At 42.2% G+C, this 19085-nt stretch overlaps 1 protein-coding gene across 3 annotated transcripts in view; it reads left to right on the top strand.

Moving 5' to 3' along the window:
- mrn (general transcription factor IIH subunit 4 marionette) overlaps positions 1-15199 on the top strand; it is a 54185-nt gene extending 38986 nt beyond the window's left edge. For 2 of the 3 annotated variants that reach the window (XM_075703981.1, XM_075703980.1), the window contains 6 exons: positions 2387-2519; positions 5641-5692; positions 7618-7696; positions 10671-10718; positions 10813-10953; positions 15031-15199. In XM_075703981.1, the coding sequence (XP_075560096.1) occupies positions 2387-2519; positions 5641-5692; positions 7618-7696; positions 10671-10718; positions 10813-10953; positions 15031-15141 (564 nt within the window). In that variant the 3' untranslated portion in view covers positions 15142-15199. Of the gene's footprint in view, positions 1-2386; positions 2520-2793; positions 4925-5640; positions 5693-7617; positions 7697-10670; positions 10719-10812; positions 10954-15030 lie in introns of those variants that run through there. The other variant, XM_075703982.1, reaches the window with a different exon arrangement.
- Positions 15200-19085: the final 3886 nt, after the last annotated feature.

Genomic DNA, 19085 nt, shown 5'->3' with positions numbered 1-19085 from the left:
TAGCGGAATGGTATGGCACTTTCGGCGACACGCCACATGTTACCTCAGGCGAAAGTACAAAAATGGGAAACCATTATTGCTTCTGCCCTGTCACTTTGTGATTATCTGTCAAAATGCAACTGGCTGATTGCTAGCATGCTATGTTCCAATCAGGCTGCAAAATGTGGGATGGCAGAGGGAAGACTATGCAGTAGTTGGCTGCAAAAGTAGTGATTTGTGTATTAAGGAATGCAATGAATCCGTGTAGCAAAGTTGACGGAACACGTATCCAAGGCTATGTATGAAACAACAGGCTTCATGGTTACTTAAACTCCTGCAAAAAGACCTCCAGAAAGAAACACCCACAGGAATATTGCAGCAGTGCTGTGCATGACTTCTTCAGACTGCCTTTTGATCCCGCATACTCACCCATTTTTGCACTCACTGTCTTCTTATTATCTTGTACAAAGCATCTACTAGCTTGAAAGTATTTGCAAAATGGAGGGATTTGTGATGTACTGCGATTCTTATACTGTCAAAATGAATAGTTCTGCGACAACGTCCTCTTTCACGTACTCCATTGGTGGCAAATGTGCATGTCTTTAGCTGCTGACATGTAGTGAAAGCGTGAAATTTTGCTCAAGATTTACTGATAAGTCTGTTCTTTTGTAGCAGCACATAAAATTTCCAAGAATAGCAGGATACGCAAAAGTTTTCACAGGCTTATAAAAAAAAAAGAAATATTTTTTTACAATTGTTGGAATCCAGAAGTTTGGTATAGTTCTCACAAATATCTAAGAAAATCTTATTTCTTGTGTATGTGGTCATACTAAAAAAAAAGAACCTATAAAATTCTTATTGAGACAAGTTTTCACTCACACTTATCTTGGTATTGTGATTGGTGCTTGACCTGCCTTGTTTGCTTAGTGACTTATGCGTTGTGCTGCTAAGCATAAGGACGTGTGATCAAATCCTGGTCATGATGATGATATGTAGTGTTTATTGGCACAAGGGCCAAAAAATCCTGGCCATGGTGGCCACATTTCGATGGGGTCGAAATGCAAAAATGCCCCGGTACCATGCATTGGGTGCATGCTAAAAGAGACCCAGGTGGTCAAAATTAACCTGTTGTCCCCCACTACGGCTTGACTTATAATTAGATTGTGGTTTTGGCACGTAAACTCCCATAATTTATATTTACATCTGATTGGTGCTTTCCAAGTGACTTTCCATTCAGAATTTTCTTGGCTACTTTTGTTTATTGCTTCTATAAGCTGCTTTCTAACTATGAAGCCAAATGTGGGCAGTCTCAGCATAGAATCTTGAAAGTTGGTACTTTATCAGTCTACACTCGACCATGAACAAGGCTTTTCTCCCACAATAAGTATAAATAAAATGTGGTCACTTCCCTCCCTGGGGACAATAAAATATAGCTCTCTTCAGGATGGTTCTGTAATCATCAGGAATACACAGGTCCACTATTTTAATGTTAATGCATCTAAGCTTTTGTCATTGTGTCTGCTTGTTCTACTGTTCCTGCTTCTATGCACTCTTTTTCTTTATAGTTGACATGTATAATCTATCAAGCTTGATAGCTTTATTAACCACAAATTTGAAATAATTTTGAAGTGAGTGAGCTCTTTGTTTGCAACAAGTTATAATCTGAGGCTTTGAAAAATGAGCCGCATTTGTCATGAACTCTGTGTATGAAGTCTGGCACAAAAGCTGCTTTTAAAGTGGACATTGAAGAGAACTACTGAATTAGGCTAGATTTGTCACTTGTATTCCTGGGACTGGAAATAGTTGTCTTACCACACTAGAAAGCATGATAAGCCAGAAAGGAACCAAAATTAAAACACAGGTGCCACTGACACCTTTGTCATGATGTCGCACATTTTTACAGCATCTGCTCAAAATGTTTATCAAGGAAGAATTAGACTGCATTCAAAAGTCTGCAAAGGCTTATTATTAATATGGCAACTGCTAAAAGTTTTTCCAGTACAAAGACTGCTGAAATACATGAAGAGGTAGCCAAATTCATGACTTCATACTGACATCCATGGTGGTGTAAGCTGAGCATGAAATTCATTAAGGGATAGGTTAGCCATTATTTAATGACAAATGAACAGTTTTTGTGATAAATGGAAATTAAGTCTGGAAATGATATCTTGTCATTGTAAATGGATTGTACTTTTTCTTTAGTGTCCCTTTGACGGTTATGGTTACTGAGTAGAGGGGCCAAAGTTAGTGTTATGCTTGTGTGTCACTTATGTTGTTGATTAAACTTCTAATTTTGCTGCAGAGCAAAATAAAGTGCATTTTTAATTAAATTTGTACTAATTGGTAGGAAAATAGAAGGCCCTTTTGTCCTAAAAGCTCATTTCAATGTTGATCTCACCTTTACCAGCGGAGGTCAGGTCGATTCTACCCAACACGGCTCGCCATTAACCTGGCATCTGGACTGAAGGAGACGACCCTGCGCAGCTTTGAGGCAGGTTATATAATGGTTGAGACCAACTACAGGGTGTACGCATACACAAGTAAGCCCTTCCTGTGCATGGTCACATATGTTTGGTATTCACTGTTTTATTACACCTTTGCAAAATATTTTTTTTTCTTTATTGCAAAGTGTGATGCATGCAATGTTCTCCTATGCACGGTTATGGCCTCCCTTCCTTGGTCTCTCTCCCCCCCCCCCCTCTCCCCATCCTTCTTACTTTCCCCAAGACCAAAAGCTATCCATATGGAACAGTTTGCATTCTCTGGTGTGCAGTCCAGGCTCGTCAGCAAATAAATTTCATATGCCTCACACAGATTGTTTGAATCGACCGAACCGACGCAAGGCAAGCCATGGCGAGGTGCTGAACCACTGGGCTTTAGGCCTATTGTGGCAGCAAAATATTGATGGAAGCTTTCAACTGCAACCTGCAGAAAAAATAAATTGCTTTCATTACTGTGGTGCTTCTGTTCCATCTGCACATCCATGCACAGACACAGTGCATATTCACATGTGAAAAAGACTCCATACGAAGCAGGCTTTCAGCATGCAATAAAGGGAGCAGATACATGGCTCTTTAACAGTTGCTATGAGCCATATGAATAGTTAGACAAGATTTATTCAACAAAAATGTAAAGGAAAACAGCATGTGTATTACTGCAAAGAAAGCATCCTTTTAGCAGAGGTAGTGAGTACCTTGTGTCACTTTAGATTACAGTCAAGTCAGCTGCTTTGCCAACCAGCTTTGGTACTTTCTTTAGGGCATATAGAGAAGTTCAACAAAATGTGTTTTCTCAAGTGCAAGTTATTCAGTTGTAGGACGCATAAGGGAGCCTAAAGAGTTAGATAGCATTTAAAGTAATTTGATTTTTTTTTTTGCATTTCTGAGAAGTACAGACCCCTTAAGCGCCTCCAAAAAATTGCCCTCCGTACTTATGTAGCATGCCTGATGTTAATGTGTCAAGTACTATTGCATTATCATGGCCACAATGACCTGCTGAGCCATGATTGACAATTCTGAGTCAGTGCCTTGACTGCACACGATCACTTTTTGGCTGCAGCTCTGCCTAGGACATGTATTTTAAATAGCTGACGCTCAGTTGGGCTGTTCTTGTAGGCAGACTTGTGAAAAAAACATTTGCAGGTAAATACTTCAACAAGGAATTTACTAATAAGAGTAGTGTCATGGAAAATGTCCACACTACTAAAATTTGGTTTGACTGAGGTTCAAGTGAAATTTATTTCAGTGGATTACATTGGCAGCTTCTTGGTGTATATTGTAAATGTTAATTCATCTGAATGGCTTTGTCATATGGTATTTCACTGTATTCATTTTTTCATTAATTTAAGCGCTCTGAAGGCCTTGATGGGCATTACAAAGTGGGGAAAACGGGTCATAAAATTGGCAACAGTGATATATATGACAGTTCCCAAGAGATATTATGATGCAAACTGCTTTATATTGGCAATTTATTGATATCGCTATCGATTAATATTGCAAGCAGTTGGAACCAGTTTACAGTTGAACCCACTTATAGCAATATTGACTAGAGCAGTATATTAGCTATGACAGTGGACAGCTGCGGCACCATCAGTGCCTACATATGATTTATGGTAAAATAAATTCCGTATTGCAGTGCTGCCAAGCGCCATTATTGTACTGTAGCAATAAGGTCTGGCATGCGCAAGCCAACATTAAATAAATGGAAGGTCCAAGCAACACGCAAAAGCCACCCGCACCATCCCGCAACTTCAACCGATCCATGATGCACCTTTATGCAACAAGCACGTTAGTCAACCTTCCCCCCCTCAGAAGAGGTAATCAACAGCTCTCTGTAGAGCTGATGGGCTGAAGGTTGACGCATAAATGCAGAAGACGTTTGTAGAAGCGGGAACCCCCAGTATCTCGTTTCTCCAGGGCTTGGTCTCAACCTATTTCAGCATTGTTGGTCACACGACCCATGTTTTTTTGCATTGTAGGTCATGCATAGTCAGCTGCTGCAGCCACCATAGCAGTGCACTCGGCACATGGCACCATATTCGCCTGTCCATGGTTCTTTCCCTGTGGAATTTGTTTATGCAACGATGGAGGGCACTCCAACATTGCCTCCGCTAAGAATTGCAGCACAGTCAGCAAAAAGAAAACATACAGCCATAGCACTTGAAACATTGTGCAACATCGGGAAGGATTGCAAGAATGGCAAGAATATGCTTGAGTCGATGGAGAAGTACCAGCTTTCTCAGCCAACGGTTTCTCACATTATCTGCTCCTCAAGCATGTTACTTCCAGACTAGAGCAATGTAAAGAATAGTGGATGAAAGAGGATTCAGCAGGGAGCCCACAAAGATGCGAAGGATGCTCCTTGCCTGAAGTATCTGAAGTTTAAAGTTTGTTGTTTGGCTGCAACCCAACTTGACGATCAAGCTGCTAATGGCAATCTGGTTTTTTTTTTTAGAGCATGGTCAGAAGTCTGCCCTTCCACTGTGAAGAACTGCTTCAAAAAAAGTGGGCTTTGTTTGTGATGCTACAAGTGATGCAGAGGCTTGAGAAGTTTCTGCTGATGAAGCACTGGTCAACAGCAGTGGTCAACAGCAATGCGTCGGTGTTGTAGGATTTTCTGGATGCCAATGACATTGTAGAGACTTTTAAGCCCATGATGGAGAGACGATTCTTGCTTTGTTGCTAGAGTGTGACAACATTGACAAAAGTACATTGACGACATACAAGAACAGCCTGCCTAGTAATGTGATTTGAAGAAGCCCTGTACACAATTGAGTCCTTCCAGACTTCACTTTTGCTTAAGACCTTCTACTTCAGTGCGTGGAAAATTTAGACATGCTTCGAAAAGATATGTGGACTGCACGTGAAGCAGGCGAAGTTGACTGATTATGGATTTTCTGCTGTGAGGCAGTAAGTACTGTGAATTGCTCTGTGTGATATGATAAATTAATGGCTTGAAATTAGGTATAGGCTTGTTATAACTTTTTTTCTTCACTGTAACCCAACTAGAATAATCATCAATTACAGCAATGACATTTCTCTGGCACCTCAATAGTGTTGTAAGTGGGCATGACTGTATATACATTGTGTCATTGTATATTTTTGGGGTGGTGATTATAGTCATGATATCAGACTGAGATGTCGCATGTTTTTGCATTTTCAGATTCTCAACTCCAGGTGGCCCTGCTAGCATTATTTTGTGAACTTTTGTACAGGTAGTGTGTATGATTATAAACTTTTCTTCTGTGCTTAGTTAGCGTGCAACAGCAGTCACATATTAGACACAATTATTCTTTCACGTTGAAGTGTTTTATGCCAGGCTCTACTGAATATCTGTCCCATGTGTGTACATTACGAAATCGTCATCACGCAAATCTGCGAGATGGTGACACTTTGCCATTTTGTGCCTACCTAGTGGTTAGGAAAATAAGTATAGAAAGGTTAGAAAGATGTTTCATTCAAGGAATTGTGCTCTTGATCATGTATATTGTTCAAATGAGGATATGTGGGTATCACTTGTTTTGATCACTAAGTATGGTTAAACCTCGATGTAACGAAATCTGTAAAATTTTCAATTTGCTTCGTTATATCAAAATTTCGTTGTATTGAAATTAGACCTTTTATGCAAATAAGTACAGTCGCCAATCAATTTTTCTTACATGGAAAGGGGCTGCAGAATTTTCCGAATTATCGGGCAAACGAAAAAAGCAAATTTGAATGAGAAAACAATTCATTTTGATAAATTTGGGAGTAGGCAACAAATGATACGGTTTCATCCCACGTACGTCAACGATATCTTCACATCGGCGGTATGAATTAAGCGAAGCCAGCCACACTTTCACGTGCAATCTGCCCCCGCGGCTGATAGTGTTGCCCGCACTTGGACGACACTATCAGGAAAAGGGCCAGCAGCGGGGAGCGAATGCCTTGTCTGCCTCTCGTTCCAACGGGTCACCGAAACTTGAGATTACACAACCTCCAATACTAAATGCGCGAGTAGAAAGCTTACATGGTGCCATGCCATCTCGACATGCCCACTTTTTGCACATGCGGCAGCGGCTGCGCATGCGTTCAGCCGCGCTTACAGCCACGCACAGCCACAGGCGAGACGCGCACCAACTTACCCCCCACTCCGCCGTGCCCCTCACTAGTACTTGATTGCGTTATCGCGAGCTCGCTCCCCTGCCCCTCTTTCCCTTTGCTTGCTTGGGAAGGCGGCACTCGTGAAGCCACCATCTTTCTTGCCTCACCCTCACACACTTTCACTCGCACCTAAATCATACAGTGCGCGGGGCACACTAGGATCTTACTGCACTTGGGTTTTATATGGAATATGATGCAGCTCCTCTTCGGTGGTCACTATTTGAGAGGTGTGTTTGCAAGCAGCCACTTGTAATTCAATCATTTGACCATCTGCGTCTGCAGAAGTTTCCATTTATTGTCTCGGCATTCTTTTGCGGCGGCAGTGAAATTTCGTTATATTGAAATCGCATACAAACATACTTCATTATGTTGAGGCTGTAAATACAGGGTTTTCTACGGACAAGAGGTTATGAAAAGTTAAATAGTTCGTTATATTGCGAATTTTTTTATATCGAAGTCGTTATATTGAGGTTTAACTGTATTTCGTAGATGACATGGCCGGCAGCCTGGACACCTAGAAGGGTAGTAAAGATGATAGTGCTTGGAAGTGTCTGTGCAGTCTAACTTAATTGGTGTCTATGAGCAATGGCGTTCCTGGCATATTTCTGGCACTTTTTTTTTTTAAGGTGACCTCCGACAACAACCGTCAACTACTTAGTTGTACCGCTGCAACTTGTGCCTTTGAAAATCCTTATGGGTGCTCGCTTGCAATGCCATCAGAGCTTTAACAGTACAGTTTTGCCACATACGCACTCACCGTTGCATTGGATGCACCTATGACGCCTAGTAGATTCCAGAGTGCTGTTTATGCGGTGCAGCAGCACAGGCCTCATGTGCTTGCTATTGCTGTCATTGCTTCACCCTTCAAGCGAAACTGTAAATAATAATAGACTGTGCAACGATGCTGCCACTGCTTCTTAGAATACACATTTCACTTTCATGTTATGATCAGTTCCTCTGAAAGAGGGATCAACCAATTTTTTTTTATTATGCACAGGTTTCCGAATCTTGTTGTTGCCAGACTTACAAGAGAGAGTGTCCGGCAAGCACTTCGTAGTGGCATTACATCAAACCAGGTGGGCTACGCATTATGGTTTCTGTTGGAGGTTATGTTTTATGCGTAACACAGGGTGAGCAAACATGAGTGCTGCCAGTTGGGCTGGTTAGATTTCATTCATTCTAATAAGAAGAGCACAAACTTTAGGGCATGAGCACAAAGATGAAAGTGACTCATCATCTACACTACGCTAGATGTTGTTTATTCTTAACTGATCTAGCCACTTCTTATCACACAGAGGTCTCTTTTTTTTTACTGTTTTCATGTGATTTACAGTTAATTTAGCACAATAAAATGCAGGAAAGAGTCTTTATTCTCGGAGTAAATTAGACAGGAGTGCCAACTTCGCTCGTCTGCAAGGGACAGATCCTGAAACGCCGGTTGCTGGTTCACAGTGCGTTCGCCAGACAGCGCTACATATGGGAGAAAAATTTGGAGGTGGGGGGGGCTGCTCCAATCAACCGACGGGGTGTTCATGTGGCTGCGCTAAGCTTGGGGCTCTCGGCCGTTGCTGTAGCAATAGCACTGGGCCATGCCTGGCCGTGCTCCCACACCTTATACATTTGTCATGTCGTCTGTGCAGCGCATGTCCTGACTGCAGTAGCGCGCATAAGTAGTGTGTTTCACGGAGAGACATTAACAGACGAAACATGTCTTCATTTCATTTTAGTTCATTTACTCAAATTATACCTTATAGGCTCTATGCTGTGCCTCTATTACGGGAGGTTACATGGAATTATGCTAGGCACAGGAACAAAAACACGGAAAATAAATGAAATGTGAAGACTATGCAAGACAAAAGGAAATATAAAATGGGGGGATACAACGGCCGTCTGTGTGGTCTCGAGCTGTGTCAGAAGAGAGTGAGAACAAGCTTTTAGGGCAAGGGTGCATCTTATTACTGTTTTTATTTGAGCATCGGTCAAGTAGACAGATGCTTCGCTTGTGTCTTTTTTTGTGATGCTTTTTGTGTTGACCGGCTCTCTCCGTACCTTGTGGCGGTTCCATCAAGGTGGAGGCTTGTCTCTTTCTGGATGCAGAAATTGCTCCGGAAAAAGTGAATTCTGACTTGCGCTTGAAGAGCTTTTGCTGTTGTCATTTAATGCTGTGGAGCTGCTTGAGCCACTTCCTTCAGAAAAATTGTCGTTGCAAGGCATATTCAAACCATTCTCTTGGCTGAGCAGACCCCTGTAGCCTCCAGGCTGCAAATTGTGGGAATCATTATCTTTTTGAAGGCAAGGCTGAGAATTCCCATTATGGCATGTGTCTGAGTAAGGGAACGCATCTATAGTGTGTGCTGTTGTAGACAAATTATTGTCCTTCTGCCTTTCTGCATCGGCGTCTTGTGGTTGCTTCTGGCATTCAGCACTTATGAGTTGGACCTGGTTTCTCTCGAAAATCGTATAAATGGTTTCCTTTCGAACTCGATCAAGGGACTTTCTTTTCAACTAGTGGGCCATTCTCTTTATATTCGCTGCAGTACTTATAAAATATAAGGTGCTGCTCGAATTGTTGAACACATACTTTTGTCTTTTGCTTTAAGTAGTCACTTCAATGAATTTTCTGTCGTCACTGTTGCAGCAGCGCAGATCAGAAGGTGCTGCAAAGATAGAAATCTTCACTCATTCCTTGCCATATCTGGATTTATAGTGAGCTGCAAAACACTTCAGAAATGACTGTTCTGTTCCGACTTTTCAAGCACAAGTATCAACACACCTTGTTCCGTTGGGTATAACTGTACGCATAGTAAATAAAGCGCCGAACACTGAAAGTATGTAGCACATAACCTTCACTTCCATTCATATGTTTGGATGTCGAAAACGTGTACTTCTGCTGTATCTTTTAGCAACAACCTTATTTTTCATCTGCTTTCTCTGGGAAAATATACAAATGCTTTGCATACGTGCAGAAAAAGCAGGGGAATGTGCTCATTTGCATTTTTTATTTATTTATGCGCATATAATTTTGTGTTTAATCACTGTTGAATTGAGATGCCGAGGGCTCGAGTTTGTAGTAGATGGCAAACTCAACACGTGCTGCCCTGCCAGCTCCGCACTGCCGCTGTCGCTGTTCTCCGCCACATTCGCATATGGAAGCAACCTGGGGAATGGTTTCCACGCATCTCGGCAGACGGTGCTACACAAGAAGAGTAGTTGGCTGGGCTTGGAAGGAGAGGAGAAAGCACGTGGACGAACGCTAGGAAGTGGAGCGGAGGGAGAGAGAGCAAAAAAGTGAACCAGGTGCCCGGCGTCTGCCATTCACGATTTGTCACGAGTGAATGCGCCACGCGGTGGTAGAGTCTGCGCTCCTGTCAAGCCTACTCCGTGCCTTTTATGTTTGTATATGAACAGATAGATTTCGTTTTGTGACAGAGAACGTATCTCCATGCCCTGCAGTTTGTAACACATATAGCTGTCACCTTATTCCATTATTTGCTTTATTTACTCAGTGAAGTGAGCTTTTAAGTATACTGTGCCTTTCTCATGGGCAATGTAACTACATTTTATTATGGTAAGCAAGAATAAGTAGCAAGCGGCTTCTGATGAATGGTGTGATTATAATTAAGGTCACTGCCATACCTATTCATTGTGATGCATTAAGTATAACTATTATAGGTAGTAAAGCTTATAGGATTGTAAGCTTATGATCTAAGTAGTAAATATTATTTACATTGAGATGTGCCATTTTCTGCTGCACATTCATTTAGGTTTAGCATGTGTGTGTTATGCTTGTTTTGTTCATTGTGTGAATGTGTACGTGGCTAGAAATATGGAATATATTGCATTAAAGTATTAACTAGGTTTCAGCTCTTTCCCATGCCTAATCATTTTTCATATTTGCATGGAGCTGCTAGAGTGTCTTAGGTTTCAATGGTGTGAAGAATGCGTACTTGTTAGACTGACTTTCGAAAAAATTTTGTTTATCGCTATCCTCTTACTTATGGCTTCCAAAGGAGCATCTAGTTTTGAGAAACTCACCCTTCACTTTTCCAGATCATAAAGTTTCTTCGAATGTATGCGCATCCTGAGGCTCTCAAGCAGGCAAGTGTCCTTTAGCTGCTTTAATGGGTACATTTTTACCAGAAAAAGTGTCCAAACTTGCAAGAGGTATTTATTTATCTCCTTGCCACTGCAGACACCTGTGATCCCAGCAACAATCATGGATCAGCTTCGGCTCTGGGAAATGGAGAGAGATCGATTTGTGTTCCGTGAAGGAGTCCTGTACAGCCAGTTCATCTCGCAGAGTGACTTTCAACTCCTCAGGAACTATGCCTCGGCAAGTCGCTTGATACCTATATTTTTGCACATAAGATTTTTTGCAAGGGACAGTGATTGGCTGGAACGGGAAAATATAAAAGTATTTATCTCTCGTTACATGCAATGGACAAAAATTGCTGTGGTAGCATTGTTAAGTACTGCAGTGTAGTTCACTTATGATACAGCGGTGGAACAGCTGCGCTGATTGTGCTGAGAGTGAGCCTTTGTGCCATCCTGCTCCAAGCACGATCTTAGCAGAAAATTGCACCAAACCTGTGCCAAGAAGGATAAAAGCTACCTTGCGAGTAATAAAAACCAAAACCTAAAATGTGATATCGTCATCATCACAATGGAGGTGAGCAGAGTGGCCATAGCCATGGATATAAGCATGGAGGGAGGAAAAAAACTAGGAGGGAATGTCACGTGACAGTCTTAAAGACTAGTCATAAAAACATAAAGGAAATGTAGGCTATTGTCACATTATAAGCAAGCGGCACTTCACTTTGATTGTGTTAATTTGCATCTGTTGCATTGGTTTTATCTCGCCCCTTAGGTGTGAAGGCAGTGGGGTGAAAATTGGCAAGAAAAAACTTTTGCAGGTCCAAAGCCTGTGTCAAAACTGTGAAAACATGAAGATTTCAAGGAGTTTGCACGGATGTTGTTGCCTGACACTGATGCTATACGTTGTTTGCTGTGTAGTGCTGATGTTCTCTTTCGGCTTTCCATGATCTTGGAGGTCGGCCTAGTCACCTCTGATGGTCTTGTCTCACCACCACTTCGATTTATACTACAAGATTGCCTGTAAATACTTCCATTTGAGCTTGTTGCTTGGCATAATTGATGCATTCCTGCTCGAGTCATTTTGTCTACGTTGTGTGTGCTGTGATAGAGAGGTGCCAGACAACCACCGCCAAGCAAACCCGGTAGAGTTTCTTATCTAAAGAAAGCTTCGCTTTAATAATCACAGCAGTTGAAAGTGCGCTATGGCTGATGTGATGAACCTTAACAAGTGTGTGGAAACGTTAAACCACGCGTGGGCATTGTGCATGGGCTTCAAGGCGAGAGCATTGGTGGTAAGCTAAGTGATGCGTTGGAAATTCTATGATCGTGTGCCAGGTGCCCCAGCCTTCGTCCATGCTTCAAGGCAGCACACTTAAAGCCAAGTGCAATGTATGCAGTAGCAGAAAATTGCGTGTTCCTTCCTCTGTGAATGTGATGGCAGGTGCCAGTAAAAGTTAACAAGATGCAAACAATCCCCTGAATTCCTTGAATCCCTAGCAACCTTGGAGCACCGAGTTTCCGTGAGCCACCTTGCAGATAGGCCCCTGGTGGCATCAGAGGAGGTTGGCTTGCAGAGGCTAGCTTAGTGACATCATACGCTCTCTTATTTTCTCTCTTTCCTTCATGTATATAGCTGATGCCATTGGTCCTCCATTTGCTCTTTTCACTCTTTTGTTGCATTTCTTTCTGGTGGAGGTTCCAATGTTCTGCCGCTGTGCTGTCTTGTTTGTGCTGTTTGTAGTGCAGTTCTGTATTCCACATGCTACTGTGGTGCGGAGCTCACTCAAGGAGGTTGTTAGATCAAAAAGCAGCTTCGGGTGATGTTCGTTCACATATTGTTTAGTATAGTTGTTGGCGTTGCCACTTTAAAGACAGTACCTTGTAATACACGTACTCAGCCACTAGCTAGGAGGAGGAGAAGGAAAATAGAGGAAAAGACAGGGAGGTTAGCAACTGCTGACTAATAATTTACTGTTAGTGGGGACTTTCCTTGCTACCCTGCACAATTGGAAAAGCAGATGTTAAACAGCTTTAACATGACCCAATGCACAGTTATGCATGTGAGACTTTACACATTCGAAGCAAGGAAACCTCTGGATGCTTTCACTGTAACTTCGGTTTAGTCATGCAGTTCCCTATAGGGCGTGATTTTTATTACATGTCCTTGTTCTGCTGCTATTTTTCTTTATTTTTTCTCGTTTTAGGCGTGGTGTATGTGTAAATGTCTGTTGCAAAAATGAAATGGTAGAAGCGACTTTATACCAACATATGCGCACAGGGAAAGGTGTCCTAATATAAGAACGTTGCAGTTTCACCCAAAAGACGAAGCATTTATAGAAGTAGCAAAGTACTAGACAACTGCACGAAGCAAGGTTCATAGTTTTATTGGCTGTTTATATATGCAGTAAACTTTCGTTTACTGATATGTTAGCAAGTGGGGTGTCACGTGCGCCTGGGAAAACATCAACAGATCTCACTAGGTAACCACAAACGCGCTGCTATCACAACGATAAGATTGGCAGCAGGGATGAGCGAATTCCCCTTCTTGCTGCTTCTCACTTCAATGCAAACTAGGCGTGCAAGAACACAGGCATACATCAGCTATCACAGGCAATGTCATCTATCTCAGCATGCCTAGCCTTTGTAACCACCTCAGATTACCTCCAGGACAGGACGCATGTGACCAAACTAGATGAGGAGACTCGCACTGACCGGCCCCCTCCCACTCCCCAGCACCGATGAGAAGATGCTGGCACGCTTTCCCTTGCACACTTACAGCATACGCCGTGTGGCCACATTCTTGTCGCACTTGGACTTTATATGTTTATACAGAAACTCATGGCGATGCTGACATTGGGATTTTCACAACTGCTGGGCCAAAACAATAACTTCATTACCTTTGCGGATAATTAACAGATGGTGCAGCACAAACAAGACTTTATTAAATATCGATTTCTTGTGCGAGTAATGTCCACCTCTGAGTAATCCAGCTCAAAGACTAAATTATGCATCTGCCACAGGCGATGTTCAAAAATTCTGTATGGTTAAAAAAAAAAAATACTTAATAGCTGGCTATGACTTCATGAAGTGGCAGTATAGGCAAGTTGGTGTTGCTATGATAGTCTCATTTGCACACTTTGTGACCATAGCTGTAAGTGAACTGCACTTTCACTGTACAACATTATTTTTTTATTACACAGTACTGATTTAGGCTTCTGTACATTCTGTAGCTGCTATTTTAACCATATTGGCTACAGTAGACTTTTTTTTACATATTTTGCATGAGATGAACACCTGTGAGATGTTTTCTAGTAATTATTTGTATGCCTTGTGTTAAAACTTACAGCTAAAATTTCAACTGTATATAACTCTTGTCAGTTGGTTTGATGCCACAGTGTATGCTGATCACAACTGCCCATACAATGTTATTCATCAAGTTGCTGACATCCATCATCATAGTTAGCGTAAGCACTTTGTACACTTACTACTATTTCATTGTTTCCATCAGGATCTGTAACAAAAGGTGCATGCTGTAAAGCTGAGCAAAGTGAATGGCACTGATGAGTTGACATTACAGCAGTGGGAATCGTCTGATGTATCAAAATTTTTTTTACATTTTAGCATTGCCTTCTCTCATGATAGTTGGAGTGCTGCTGTTTCAATGTTGTATAATGGTCAGCACGGGCCGTGGTGGTTTCAGAATTGCTTTTGCAAAGCCAAAGCTTGCAAAGAGGGTTCCATTTACCAAAGTTCATAGGTAATCATTGTGCCCATGGGCTGCCAACAAAAGTTGGTGTCCGCACATCATTTATCTGTTAGTTTTGTCTAAGTAAATTTTGTTCAACCAGAGTGCACTATACTTCAGTACCTACTTAATCCTCATGCAAGAACAATTTGTATGTATTATTGTACTTTTACCAATTTAAATGGGGATGTGAGTGAACATGTCACCATATTTTGTTTGTTGCTTTAGTTGGTATGACAGTGTGTGTTTTTTTTGTGTGTGGAAGCCTAATAAGGTCTCCCATGAAATGTTGCAGAAAAGAAAATTTGCACAAGACCAAATTTTTGTGCAGGACCAAAATGCAACTGTGGAAGTCACTTAGAATATAATAATCTTTATTTCTGATGAACTGCATGTCTCCAGTATGAACCAAGTTTGTTAACATGCTGCTTTTGTTTGTTTAGCAACAGGACCTTTCTTCAAGCTGTTTTCTTGAGTACTGCTTGGTTGCACTAAATGGTGAAATTTGTAGTAGGTAGTGAATAATTTAGCAAGTTGCTGAACAGGGCGTTTTTTCTGCCTACCTTGCAGGAGCTGGGCGTCCTTATCTGGGACAATCCAAGCAAGCGGGTCATGGTTGTGAATCGTAATGGCCATGATGAAGTCAAACGTTTCTGGAAACGGCACCGGCAAGACCATTGACCCTATCATATTCATTGTCACTCAGATTGTGAATTAAATCTACTATTTACTCATTTAATTTTCTCGTTATGGTCTTTTGTAATTTCTAGATAGAAAAGTCTATCAGAAAGACTTTGTCTTGTTCAAACTTCAGCCAATTTTTGTACTGCCAGCACACCTATGTGTAAGCAAAAATTGCATATTGTGGTGCTAGGAATTGGCAGTCTTATTTATTAGCAGCATCTGTTCAGATAAATAGGGTCTTTATACGGTCGTGAATAAAATTGTTGGATGCATTGTGCGGCACTGGACGCTAACCTTGCTATAACAAAATGGGATATAACGAAATAATGAATGTTACAAAGTAAATGAAATTCCCCTTGAAATTCCCACAGAAATACATACATTGAAGACCTTGTTTTAGCAATGTAAAATTGTCCTGCCAATAAATGTAACGAACTAGATTCGTCTCTGAAACCAAAAAGCACCCGACTGTTGTGTGCCGAGTACATTCCTTTCTGCGAGGTTCAGCCATCGTTCGGCACGGCAGTTCAAAACTCCCATGTCTAATACGTGGGCGAGCAGCACTGGTATTTGCTGTCGCGTCTGTGGCCACTATCGCACTTTGCCCTCTCTTTTTTTCAGTTGCGCTGCGCAGTTAGACGGGACCTGCAAAATCTCCCTGGCGCAATCTTGGAGGGCTCGTGCGCTTAGCTGTGTGAGCCGTACCACGTTGCGCGGCTACACACAGCGGTGCGAAATATTAGTGCATCCGCTTCTCTCTCTGCGGCACAGGCTGGCAGCTGGACATTGTCCCCGAGATCGTACACCGCTACAATCTGAGATGCCACAAGTGGGCTGATCCAAGCCGGCATAGCAAAGTTTGCTGGCCTACTTGATCACACAGTGGAGCGCTTTATTGCATGCCATGTGCTGATCGACTACGACCGTGGAGGTTATAACAAATTTATTTTTAAACTTCTTTGACCATGACGGACGCATCACAGTGTGCAAGCTGTTCTCTTCGACTGTGTCGCTGTGCTGTTTCTCCGGTTTCACGACGGGCCATGTGGAAAGCGTAACAGAAAGACCATCGCATCGAAACTGAAGGCAGTTATCGTAAAGGCTGCCATGTCAGGTGCTCAAAAGTCACGTGTTGCACGTGCCGAATATTCTATGGTTTTATTAAAATTTCATCTCGCACGTGGCCGTGGCCCTCAAAGCCATCTAATTTCCATGTTTACAATTGTGCACCCCATTGGCCGTATTGTTGCAGTAAAAGGCAATAACAGATATAACGAAGTAATTTCGGCTCCCCCTTCAACTTCGTTATAAAGAGGTTTAAGTTATTCTTTAAAGCTACTTAAGCTACTGCAACGATTGCTTGATGTTATAAGGTTTTGTATGATACTCTTTTCATTACTGTCTCCTTACCCCCGTATTCAGAAATACATCTTAACTGGAAGCTTGACTTGATATAAACGACGCCTGGTACGAACGCGCCTGAGACGGTCATTGCATTTCCTTCGGTGCGTTCACGACCGATGTGATTTAAATCAAGTCAAGCGTGGGCTTCAAGTTAAGATGCATTTCTGAATACAGGGGTTAGTTGCCACTGCACAAGTTGCCTCGGTGATATTTTCTGGCATTCAAGGCACCTTGCAACACTTTTTCAACATTGTAAATACTAAATCATACTATAGACATGAGGCGTAGTTGTTGTGAACGATGATCCAAATATTGTGCACCTGTATACAGTGCCGAATGCACAATATCCACATTAAGGATTGCTCATGCTTTTCTGCAGCTTTAACTCCCCACCATTTAAAGTGAAGATGATGGCGCAATGACGGCCCTGCTGGATTAGATGAAGTGTCAATACTTTGCAAAGGCAAGGAAAGCGTAAACTATGCAAACGCTATTTGTGTTACATCACTCATTAAGAATTACAAAATTCCACTGTGTCCAGTCTTAAGATAAAAATTTAGTTTTACACTTTAAGTATTTGGCAGTCATTGTCTGCCTGACTCATGCCGGCAGCTCTGCAGTGCTAGATTCATCATCATCAGCCTGGTTACGCCCACTGCAGGGCAAAGGCCTCTCCCATACTTCTCCAACAACCCCGGTCATGTACTAATTGTGGCCATGCCATGCCTGCAAACTTCTTAATCTCATCTGCCCACCTAACTTTCTGTCGCCCCCTGCTACGCTTCCCTTCCCTTGGGATCCAGTCCGTAACCCTTAATGACCATCGGTTATCTTCCCTCCTCATCACATGTCCTGCCCATGCCCATTTCTTTTTCTTGATTTCAACTAAGATGTCATTAACTCGCGTTTGTTCCCTCACCCAATCTGCTCTTTTCTTATCCCTTAACGTTACACTTATCATTCTTCTTTCCATAGCTCGTTGCGTCGTCCTCAATTTGAGTAGAACCCTTTTCGTAAGCCTCCAGGTTTCTGCCCCGTAGGTGAGTACTGGTAAGACACAGCTATTATATACTTTTCTCTTGAGGGATAATGGCAACCTGCTGTTCATGATCTGAGAATGCCTGCCAAACGCACCCCAGCCCATTCTTATTCTTCTGATTATTTCCATCTCATGATCCGGATCCGCCGTCACTACCTGCCCTAAGTAGATGTATTCCCTTACGACTTCCAGTGCCTCGCTGCCTATTGTAAATTGCTGTTCTCTTCTGAGAATGTTAAGCATTACTTTAGTTTTCTGCTGATTAATTTTTAGACCCACTCTTCTGCTTTGCCTCTCCAGGCCAGTGAGCATGCATTGCAATTGGTCCCCTGAGTTACTAAGCAAGGCAATATCATCAGCGAATCGCAAGTTACTAAGGTATTCTCCATTAACTTTTATCCCCAATTCTTCCCAATCCAGGTCTCTGAATACCTCCTGTAAACACGCTGTGAATAGCATTGGAGATATCGTATCTCCCTGCCTGACGCCTTTCTTTATTGGGATTTTGTTGCTTGCTTTATGGAGGACTACGGTGGCTGTGGAGCCGCTATAGATATCTTTCAGTATTTTTACATACGGCTCGTCTACACCCCGATTCGGTAATGCCTCTATGACTGCTGAGGTTTCGAAAGAATCAAACGCTTTCTCGTAATCAATGAAAGCTATATATAAGGGTTGGTTATATTCCGCACATTTCTCTATCACCTGATTGATAGTGTGAATATGATCTATTGTTGAGTAGCCTTTACGGAATCCTGCCTGGTCCTTTGCTTGACAGAAGTCTAAGGTGTTCCTGATTCTATTTGCGATTACCTTAGTAAATAGTTTGTAGGCAACGGACAGTAAGCTGATCGGTCTATAATTTTTCAAGTCTTTGGCGTCCCCTTTCTTATGGATTAGGATTATGTTTGCGTTCTTCCAAGATTCCGGTACGCTCGAGGTCATGAGGCATTGCGTATACAGGGTGGCCAGTTTCTCTAGAACAATCTGTCCACCATCCTTCAACAAATCTGTTGTTACCTGATCCTCCCCAGCTGCCTTCCCCCTTTGCATAGCTCCTAAGGCTTTCTTTACCTCTTCTGGCGTTACCTGTGGGATTTCGAATTCCTCTAGGCTATTCTCTCTTCCACTATCGTCGTGGGTGCCACTGGTACTGTATAAATCTCTATAGAAATCCTCAGCCACTTGAACTATCTCATCCATATTAGTAATGATATTGCCGGCTTTGTCTCTTAACGCATACATCTGATTCTTGCCAATTCCTAGTTTCTTCTTCACTGTTTTTAGGCTTCCTCCGTTCCTGAGAGCATGTTCAATTCTATCCATATTATACTTCCTTATGTCAGCTGTCTTACGCTTGTTGATTAACTTCGAAAGTTCTGCCAGTTCTATTCTAGCTGTAGGGTTAGATGCTTTCATACATTGGCGTTTCTTGATCAGATCTTTCGTCTCCTGCGATAGTTTGCTGGTATCCTGCCTAACGGAGTTACCACCGACT

Source organism: Dermacentor variabilis, chromosome 1 (genome assembly GCF_050947875.1).
Source record: "Dermacentor variabilis isolate Ectoservices chromosome 1, ASM5094787v1, whole genome shotgun sequence".
Taxonomy (NCBI): domain Eukaryota; kingdom Metazoa; phylum Arthropoda; class Arachnida; order Ixodida; family Ixodidae; genus Dermacentor; species Dermacentor variabilis.
This window is presented reverse-complemented; position numbering and strand designations above follow the sequence as displayed.